Genomic DNA, 9,271 nt, shown 5'->3' with positions numbered 1-9,271 from the left:
GCCTGCCAGGGCACACGGGGCGTGACGTGACGTGACGTGACGTGACGCACGGCACCGCGTGGCACCGCGTGGCACCGCACGGCGTGGCGGCGCACGGCGCGCCACGGCAAGGCACGGCACAGCACTGCGTGGTGCGCCGTGACGTGGCACGGCATCGCATGGCACCGCGGGGCATCGCACGACACGGCACGGCGACGCACTGTGCACCGTGGCGTCACACGGCACGACACGGCACGACACGGCACGGCATCACACGACACGGCACGGCGATGTATGGCGCACCGTGGCGTCACACGGCACGACACGGCACGGCATCGCACGACACGGCACGGCGATGTATGGCGCACCGTGGCGTCACATGGCACGACACGGCACAGCATCGCACGACACGGCACGGCGACGCACTGTGCACCGTGGCGTCACACGGCACGGCATCGCACGACACGGCATGGCGATGTATGGCGCACCGTGGCGTCACATGGCACGACACGGCACGGCATCGCACGACACGGCACGGTGATGTGTGGTGCGTCATGGCGTCACATGGCACGACATGGCATGACACCGCGTGGCATCGCATGACACGGCACGACACGACATGGCACGGCATGGTGCACCACGGCATCACATGGCACGACACGGCACAGCATCGCACGACACGGCACGGCGACGCACTGTGCACCGTGGCGTCACACGGCACGGCATCGCACGACACGGCATGGCGATGTATGGCGCACCGTGGCGTCACATGGCACGACACGGCACGGCATCGCACGACACGGCACGGTGATGTGTGGTGCGTCATGGCGTCACATGGCACGACATGGCATGACACCGCGTGGCATCGCATGACACGGCACGGCATGACACGACATGGCATGGCATGGTGCACCATGGCGTCACACGGCACGGCAACACATGGTGCACCATGGCGTCACACGGCAAAACATGGCACGACACGGCATGGCATCACACGACACGGCATGGTGATGCGTGGTGCGTCATGGCGTCACATGGCACGACACGGCATGACATGGCATGGCATCGCACGACACAGCACGGTGATGCGTGGTGCACCATGGCGTCACACGGCACGACACGGCATGGCGATGTATGGCGCACCGTGGCGTCACATGGCACGACACGGCACGGCATCGCACGACACGGCACGGTGATGTGTGGTGCGTCATGGCGTCACATGGCACGACACGGCATGACACCGCGTGGCATCGCATGACACGGCACGACACGACATGGCACGGCATGGTGCACCACGGCATCACACGGCACGACATGGCACGGCATCGCACGACACGGCACGGTGATGCGTGGTGCACCATGGCGTCACACGGCACAACACGGCATGACACCGCGTGGCATCGCACGACACGGCACAGCATGACATGGCACGGCATGGTGCACCACGGCATCACACGGCACAACATAGCATGACATCACACGACACGGCACGGTGATGCGTGGTGCACCATGGCGTCACACGGTACGACACGGCATGACACCGTGTGGCATCGCACGCCACGGCACGGCCACGTATGACGCACCAAGGCATCACACGGCACAACATGGCATGGCGTCGCACGACACGACACGGCGATGCATTGCGCGCCACGGCGTCACACGGCAAAACATGGCATGACACGGCATGGCAACGCGTGACATGGCACGGTGACGCATGGCGCACCGTGGCGTCGCACAGCAAAACAAGGCATGACACGGCACGGCACCGCGTGGCACGGCACGGCACGGCAATGCACGGTGCACCACGGCGTCGCACGGCACGGCAGAACACGGCACGGCGTCGCGTGCTGCGGCATGGCTTTGTGCGGCACGGAATCGCACGAGACAGCACGGTGCCACACGGTGCACCATGGCATCACACGGCACGACACGGCACGGCACGGCACCGCATGGTGCAGCATGGCGTCACGTGACACGGCGTGGTGCCGCGTGGTGCAGCACAGATCCATGCGGCACGGCACGCCATGACACGCCACGGCACGGTTTGGCGCGGTCCGGCACGGCACGGGATGGCGTGGTGCGGCACGGCACAGCGCGACACGCCACGGCACGGCTCAGCACGGGACGGCACGGTGCGACGCGGCTTGGTGCGCCCGGCACGGCACGGTGCACACGGCTCCGTGCGGCGCGGCACGCCACGCCACGCCACAACACGGCACAACACGGCACGGGGGGGGTCCCGGCGCCCCCGGCTCCCACGCGTGCGCCCCGCGGTGCCCGGGCTGCGGGCGGGATGGGCAGGGGCTGCGCTGGGGGGCAGGGGGACACGGCTGGCAGCCGTGGCGTGTCCCCAAACCGGGGACGTCCCCCGAGGGTTGGCCAACCCAACCCAACGCCAAGGGACATCTCCCAAGGGTTGGCCAACCCAACCCAATGCCAAGGGACATCTCCCAAGGGTTGGCCAACCCAACCCAACGCCAACGGACATCTCCCAAGGCTTGGCCAACCCAACCCAATGCCAAGGGACATCTCCCAAGGGTTGGCCAACCCAACCCAACGCCAAGGGACATCTCCCAAGGGTTGGCCAACCCAACCCAACGCCAAGGGACATCTCCCAAGGGTTGGCCAACCCAACCCAACACCAAGGGACATCTCCCAAGGGTTGGCCAACCCAACCCAACGCCAACGGACATCTCCCAAGGCTTGGCCAACCCAACCCAATGCCAAGGGACATCTCCCAAGGGTTGGCCAACCCAACCCAACGCCAACGGACATCTCCCAAGGCTTGGCCAACCCAACCCAACGCCAGGGGACATCTCCCAAGGGTTGGCCAACCCAACCCAACGCCAAGGGACATCTCCCAAGGCTTGGCCAACCCAACCCAACACCAGGGGACATCTCCCAAGGCTTGGCCAACCCAACCCAATGCCAAGGGACATCTCCCAAGGGTTGGCCAACCCAACCCAACGCCAACGGACATCTCCCAAGGCTTGGCCAACCCAACCCAACGCCAAGGGACATCTCCCAAGGGTTGGCCAACCCAACCCAACGCCAACGGACATCTCCCAAGGCTTGGCCAACCCAACCCAACGCCAAGGGACATCTCCCAAGGGTTGGCCAACCCAACCCAACGCCAACGGACATCTCCCAAGGCTTGGCCAACCCAACCCAACGCCAACGGACATCTCCCAAGGCTTGGCCAACCCAACCCAACGCCAAGGGATATCTCCCAAGGGTTGGCCAACCCAACCCAACGCCAAGGGACATCTCCCAAGGGTTGGCCAACCCAACCCAACGCCAAGGGACATCTCCCAAGGGTTGGCCAACCCAACCCAACGCCAAGGGACATCTCCCAAGGGTTGGCCAAGCCAAGGCACATCTCCCAAGGGTTGGCCAACCCATCCCAACGCCAAAGGAACGCAGCCAACGGCTCGTCCCCAAAGAGGGGACGTCTCCCAAGGGTTGGCCAACCCAACGCCAACGGACAGAACCGCCGGCTCGTTCCCCACCCCGCACGTCCCCAGCCCCCGCTGGGGGCCACCCGCCGCGTCCCCGCGCCCCAGCGCCTACCTGCGACGGCGACGGCGACCACGGCGGCGGCGGGGAAGGCGTCCCCGCGGCGGGGGGAGGTTTAAGTAGGGCCCGGCGTGATGTCACCCGCCACCGCGCCGTCACTAATCCCCCCCCCGCCCCCCCCCCGGGGTGGGGGGGTGACATTGGCCCCCGGGGCTAATCCAGCGCTGCCGGCAATTAACGCTCATCCCCCGCCACGGCAAAACGAGGCGGGGGGGGGGTCCCGCCGCCGCCCCCCAGCTCGTTTCGGGGTGCGCGGGGACCCCGGCGTCGTTAACCCCCCCTACCCCGTTAGCGGGGGGGTGCGGGGTAACGAAGGGATTTTAATTAACGCCCTGACGGGGATGGGAGTGGCGGGATGGGGGGTGTGTGTGTCCCCCACTTCATCGTTAATAACGAAGCTCGTCACCCCTAATTACGGTCCCGGGCGGTGATTGAGGGCGGTGTCACCGGCGGCTCGTTAGGGCAAACGAAGGCACAGAGCCGGGGGGGGGGACAGGGGTCACTTTGGGGGTCTGAGGGGGGGTCCTGGGTGCCCTCCAGGGTGGGGGGGGCGGGGACCACACCAAACGCTCCCCCCTCGCCCCCCCCCCCCCGCGCCGTGGGGCCGTTAATCCCGGGGCCAGCTGCCGCGTCTGAGCCGTGGGGCCGGGGCCACGCGGGGCGGGGGGCTGGGGACCCCCAACCGGGGGTGCAGCGTGTCGCTGGGGGGGTGGGGGGGGTCCTGGCGTGGGAACAACCCCCCCCCCGTGCGGCCCCCCGCCAGAGCCCAGCGCTCTCCCCCAAACCACCGCACACCCCCAGCTCGGTGGGGAACCCCCGAAATCCCACGGGACCCCCCACTAAAATCCTGCTGGGACCCCCCCAACCCTACTGGGACCCCCCCAAACCCCGCTGGGACCCCCCCGCCCGCCCCCCCGGCGAGCGGCTGAGTGTCGAAATCGGGCTGATTAGTTTGTTTTTCAGACGTGGGGATTTGGGGCTGATTAACCCTAATCCCCGCGCCGGGGACGGGGCTGGGGGGGGCCGGGGGGGGGCGGAAAAACCGGCGCAGACGCGGCCGGCGGCCCCCCCCAGCCCCCCAAAACCGCCCCGCGGCCGAGGGGGGCACGGCTGCGCCCGCAGCCATCCCAAAATCCTTCTGAATTTAACCGCGGGGCGAGGCCGAACCCCAAATTAAACCCTAATTAATTGGGGGGGGGGCAGGGAAAGTGCCCCCCAACGCAGCGGCTCGTTACCCGCCCACGTTAGCAGGGGGTGCGGGTGGGCGCCGGGGAGGGGAGCGGCGCTGCGATGGCGCCGGCGCTGCAGCAAAACGCGAGGGGCGAAGGAATTTATAAACTTATTTTGGCCTCCGCGTCCAAACTTCCGAAGCAAAGCTCTATTGCAGTGAATTTCGATCGATATTTATAAAAATCCTTCTCTAGTTTAGGTTTTAGACGTGAAAATGCCCCGTGTTTACACAAAATTTATCTGTATTTCTATAAAAATATCCCTCTACCTATCTACATTTCCACAAAAACGTGTATTTGTGTATAAAAATCCATCTGACTTGCGTATCTCGACCTGGATCGGAAGTTTCCGGTTGTATTTTCAAGTATTTGTACTTTTCAAACATCCATTTTTTGGATTAAAACCCCCGCACTTGTGAAAAAAGCCCCTGTACTTGGGAAAAAAACCCTATTTTTGTACTAAAACCCCCCATTTTTGTATTAAAATCCCCCATTTTTGTACTAAACCCCCCATTTTTGTATTAAAATCCCCCGTTTTTGTACTAAAACCCCCCATTTTTGTATTAAAATCCCCCATTTTTGTACTAAACCCCCCATTTTTGTATTAAAATCCCCCGTTTTTGTACTAAAACCCCCCATTTTTGTACTAAAACCCCCCATTTTTGTATTAAAACCCCCCATTTTGTACTAAAATCCCCCATTTTTGTATTAAAACCCCCCATTTTTGTACTTAAAACCCCCCATTTTGGTACTTAAAACCCCCCATTTTGGTACTTAAAACCCCCCATTTTGTACTTAACCCCCCATTTTTGTACTTAAAACCCCCCATTTTGTACTAAAACCCCCCATTTTTGTACTAAAACCCCCCATTTTTGTATTAAAACCCCCCATTTTGTACTAAAACCCCCCATTTTTGTATTAAAACCCCCCATTTTGTACTAAAACCCCCCATTTTTGTACTTAAAACCCCCCATTTTGTACTAAAAAGACCTTTATTTTATTAAAAAAGCCCTTTATTTCATTTAAAACGTCTATTTTTCTTCACAAAAGCCCTGTCTTTACATTAAAAAGCCCTATTTTTATTAAAAACCCCCTACTTTATATTAAAAATGCCCTACTTTTAAATAAAAATAGGGCTTTTTAATATAAAAACCCTACTTTATTTTAAAAACGCCCTACTTTATATTAAAACTGCCCTATTTTTATTTTTAAAAGTCCTTTATTTTATTAAAAAGTCCTTTATTTTATTAAAAAGTCCTTTATTTTATTTAGAAAGCCCTATTTTTATACTAAAAAGCCCTATTTTATGCAAAAAAAAATCCCGATTTTTATATTAAAAATCCCTTTATTTTATTAAGAATCCCTTTATTTTATTAAAATACCCTATTTTTATTTTAAAAACCCCCTATTTTTATTTAAAACCCCCTATTTTTATACGAAACCCCTCTATTTTTATATTAAACAAAGCCCTCCGCGTAATTTTCTCCCTCCCTACAAACCCGCCCTTTTTCGAGGAGCGACGCCCCAATTTCTCCGTTTTTAAGGCGAATTCCCCCCCCGGGGCCGCGCCCTGCAGGGTTTTTTTGGGAGGGCTGCGCCCCCCCGCCCCGTTTCGGGGGGGAGGGCGCCCCGTCCTCAGGTGCCCGCCCCGCCCCGCGGCCCCCTAATCCCGATTAGGGTGGCTCAGGGGTTGTGGGGCGGCGGGGGGGGGGGGGCTCTAAATTTAACGCCGGGGTGTCAGGAGCAATCACGTCAGCGGCCCGGGGTAATCCTGCCCCGCGTCCCCCCCTCCAATCTCCCCAAAAAAAGCGAAAGGGGGAGGAAAAACCCCCACTCCGCACCCCAAACGGAGACCCCCACGCCTCCCAAAAGCGACTTTTGCGGGGCGAGCGGAGGATTTCTTTCTAATAAAGCGTAACAAGGCGGAGACGGGCGGGGCTGGGATTAATTAGGAAGGAAAACGAAGCGGATGCGGCCAACGCCGCCGGGTTTTGTTTTTTTTTTTTTATTCCGTTCTCACCGCGGGGCGGAGAAACGCGGCCGGTACAAAGCGCGGACGCACGAAGGGGAACCGAGGCCGCGGCCCCGAGGAATCGGAGGCGGCGGCGCCTGAAAACTCCTCTTTCCGCACCCAAAAATACAGCGGGTTCGCGTAGAAAACCAGGGATTCCAAAAATTCTCCCCACCCACCCCCTGATTTCTGTGGGTTTTTTGCGTCTTGAAGAGGAAAAATAAAGAAAAAAGTGTACAAAAAGGGAAGGGAAAGGCAAAAAAAAACCCCCAAAAGTCTCATAAATCTGTGGGAAGTTGTGTGTTGTCTTTGCCCGTACGTGGTGAACGGAGCCAGCCCCCCCAAATCTCCCCTCCATCCCACCCCCGCCCCGAGTCTCTCCTACCGCCCCGGCGCCCTAAGCCCGCTCGCCGCGGATGCGTCGCGCCAGCTGGATGTCCTTGGGCATGATGGTGACCCTCTTGGCGTGGATGGCGCAGAGGTTGGTGTCTTCGAAGAGGCCCACGAGGTACGCTTCGCTGGCTTCCTGCCGGGAGAGAACCCGGATTTACGGCGGGGAAAGGGAACATTTCGGGGGCGGTTTACGCGCCCAGCGATACGCGGCGGCGCCGCGGGGCACGGGGAAGGGGGGAACGTCACCTGCAAGGCGCCGATGGCGGCGCTCTGGAAGCGCAGGTCGGTTTTGAAGTCCTGGGCGATCTCCCTCACCAAGCGTTGGAAGGGCAGCTTGCGGATCAGCAGCTCCGTGGATTTTTGGTACCGTCGGATCTCCCGCAGAGCCACCGTGCCAGGCCTGCGTGGGATTTCAGAGGTTAAAGGGGATAAAAAAAAATCGCTCCCGGGTGTAAAAACCGCGCCGTCCCGGGTCGAGGAGCCAGCCGTGAGGCAGGAGGCCGAGCAGGGCCTGCGGTTGCGGCCCGGGACCCCCAAACCGCCACGGCGGGGCCCACCCCAGGGCGACGTCGTCGCCGGTACCTGTAGCGATGGGGTTTCTTCACGCCTCCCGTGGAAGGCGCGCTCTTCCTGGCGGCTTTGGTAGCCAGTTGTTTCCGCGGGGCTTTCCCGCCGGTGGATTTCCGAGCCGTTTGCTTGGTACGGGCCATACCGGACGGTCAGAGCCTAACGGAGCAGGAAAAAACGGGGGTCGCGGGGAGCGAAACCAGGCCTCGACTCGCTTTTCGGCCAAGGGGGCTGCCCCCTCCCCGTTCCCCAGCCTTCGGGGAGGCTCCGGGGCTCGGGAGGGGGGCGGCAGGGGCCGGGCGAGGCCCCATGGCCTCCACGGGGGAGAAGCCCCCGCCGGCCCCCCTCAGCGCCACGGGGACTACAACTCCCAGAAGCCTTCGCGCCGCCTCATGTGCCCGCCGGCCGCCCCCGCCCGATTGGCTGACGGCGCCCCAGCCAATAGGGGCTCGCACGCTATGCCAAGCAACGGGGAGGTTGCTCCCCTCCTAGACGGACGCGCCTCTCCGCCTATCACTTCCCGGCTTTCCAGACACCGCCTCCCTCCCGCAGCCAACCAGCGGCCGGCGGCAGACGGAAGGCGGGACTGGGGGGGTGGGGGGGGAGCGGAGGAGAAGCGTCTCCTTAAACGACCCCGCCGCCGCGCCGCTCCCCCACCCCCCCAACCCCGCACCGAGCCGCCATTACCGGATACCGACCCCCAGCCCCCCCGTTACCTGCGTGCCCGGCTGGCACCGGAGCCGTTGTGAGGATAAGGGGGGGGAAACGTCCCGCGGTGACGCTCAGGGCGGCTCTCGCTCCCCTTCCCGCCTTTCCCGGCAGAAAATGGCGGGCTCCCGGCCGTTTCCCGTCATGCACCGCGGCGGGGAGGCGGGAGGTCGCCTGAGGTGAGGCCGAGCCGCCGCCATTTTGTGACCCGGCCCGGCGCTGCGCTTGAAGCGGCCTCGAGGCGTCCAGTTGCCACCTCGGTTGACGCCAAAACCTTTTTTTTTGTTTATTTTCTTTTCTTTTTTTTTTTAATATCCCTCAGCCCGGCGTGGAGCATCCTCGGGGAGTCCGGGGCTTTGGTTTCCCACCTTCACGTAGCACTTCAGCACCAGCAGCACCCACCCTCACAAACGGTAGGAAGGCAAAAAAGCTTTAAATTTTATTTTTAATCCACCCGCCAGCACCGGTCAGGCTCCTTTGGGGCACAAGGGTTGGTCTCGTCCGTAGACGTACGAACTTGTAAAAAAAATAAATAACGGATGAATCTGCACTGCTCAACTTCGTGCTCTGTGATGCAACACTTGTGGGGAGAAATCCGCGCCTTTATTTTTATGATTTTTGAGGGGGTGGAGTTGTTTAAGGCCCAGGAGCGCAGAGTTGGTCAAGGGTGCCGCCTTCTTTGCTGTTTGGAAAAACACCCATCAAAAAAAAAGCCCACCCACCAGAAAAAAAAAACCAAAGCCAAAAAAAAAAAACCTAACAAAGAAAACCAAAGCCCACCCACAAAACAAACAAACAAACAAAGAAA

The 9,271-nt window shown here is 60.4% G+C and overlaps 1 protein-coding gene and 1 long non-coding RNA gene across 2 annotated transcripts; one reads left to right on the top strand and one right to left on the bottom strand.

The window, feature by feature from the left end:
• Positions 1 to 7,159: 7,159 nt before the first annotated feature.
• On the bottom strand, positions 7,160 to 8,607 carry LOC147595980 (histone H3.3A). The gene is made up of 4 exons (XM_086771776.1): positions 8,472 to 8,607; positions 7,771 to 7,914; positions 7,435 to 7,588; positions 7,160 to 7,321 (listed from the first exon to the last, which is right to left on the bottom strand). The coding sequence occupies exons 2-4, from the start codon at positions 7,896 to 7,898 to the stop codon at positions 7,193 to 7,195; spliced, it is 411 nt and encodes a 136-aa protein (XP_086627902.1). The 5' UTR covers positions 7,899 to 7,914; positions 8,472 to 8,607; the 3' UTR covers positions 7,160 to 7,192.
• LOC147595979 (uncharacterized) lies at positions 8,529 to 9,271 on the top strand. The gene is made up of 2 exons (XR_015261669.1): positions 8,529 to 8,642; positions 8,786 to 9,271. It is a non-coding gene; the product is annotated as an uncharacterized LOC147595979 (long non-coding RNA).

The sequence above is a fragment of the Chlamydotis macqueenii genome, unplaced genomic scaffold, assembly GCF_036417535.1.
Source record: "Chlamydotis macqueenii isolate bChlMac1 unplaced genomic scaffold, bChlMac1.mat HAP1_SCAFFOLD_93, whole genome shotgun sequence".
Classification (NCBI taxonomy): domain Eukaryota; kingdom Metazoa; phylum Chordata; class Aves; order Otidiformes; family Otididae; genus Chlamydotis; species Chlamydotis macqueenii.
Note: the sequence above shows the minus strand (reverse complement) of the source record. Positions and strands in the feature narration are given on the sequence as shown.